The 682-nt window shown below is 49.1% G+C and overlaps 1 protein-coding gene across 1 annotated transcript in view; it reads right to left on the bottom strand.

Moving 5' to 3' along the window:
- Positions 1 to 437: 437 nt before the first annotated feature.
- LOC106314792 overlaps positions 438 to 682 on the bottom strand; it is an 867-nt gene continuing 622 nt past the window's right edge. Inside the window, exon 2 of the mRNA XM_013752612.1 lies at positions 438 to 677. Coding sequence (XP_013608066.1) covers positions 438 to 677 — 240 coding nt within the window. The remainder of the gene's footprint in view (positions 678 to 682) is intronic.

The following is a 682-nucleotide window of genomic DNA, read 5'->3' as shown; positions in this document are numbered from 1 at the left end:
CTGGGCGTTAAGTCTTGCAAAGCACTCCTCCAAATGGGAGACGTGGTCGTGCTCGTCAAGAGACTTTACGAGAATGTCATCGATGTATACCTCCATAGTCTTGCCGACTTGTTCGGAGAAAATTCGATTGACAAGTCGCTGCTAAGTGGCACCTGCATTCTTGAGACCGAAAGGCATTACTTTGTAGCAATATGTTCCCCGATCGGTGATGAACGCAGTATTCATCATGATCTGATTGTACCCGAAGAAGGCATCCATTAATGATAAGAGTTTGTTCCCTGCTGTTGCTTCGACCAGTCGGTCGATGTGTGAGAGTGGGAAGCAATCCTTTGGACATGCCTTGTTGAGATCGGTGAAATCGACGCATACTCGCCATTTGCCGTTTTTCTTTTTGACCACGACCGGGTTAGCGAGCCAGTCTGGACACCTAACTTCTGTTATTGATCCGGCTTCAGGAGTCTTTCGACTTCCTCATTTACCGCGGTGGCACACTCCGGTCCTAGCTTCCGCCTTTTTTGTTTGACGGGTATGTAGGTCGGATCGATGTTAAGCTCATGACACGTTATGCCGATATCGATCCCTGGCATATCTTCCGCGGCCCAAGCAAACGCATTGAGGTTCTTTTTGAGACAGGCGATGAGCTCTGTCTTTAGTGGCTCGCGGAGGTTGGCTCCAATCTCGA

This window comes from Brassica oleracea, chromosome C9 (assembly GCF_000695525.1).
Source record: "Brassica oleracea var. oleracea cultivar TO1000 chromosome C9, BOL, whole genome shotgun sequence".
NCBI classification, from domain to species: domain Eukaryota; kingdom Viridiplantae; phylum Streptophyta; class Magnoliopsida; order Brassicales; family Brassicaceae; genus Brassica; species Brassica oleracea.
The sequence above is the reverse complement of the archived record's forward strand: the minus strand, read 5'-3'. Positions and strand labels throughout refer to the sequence as shown.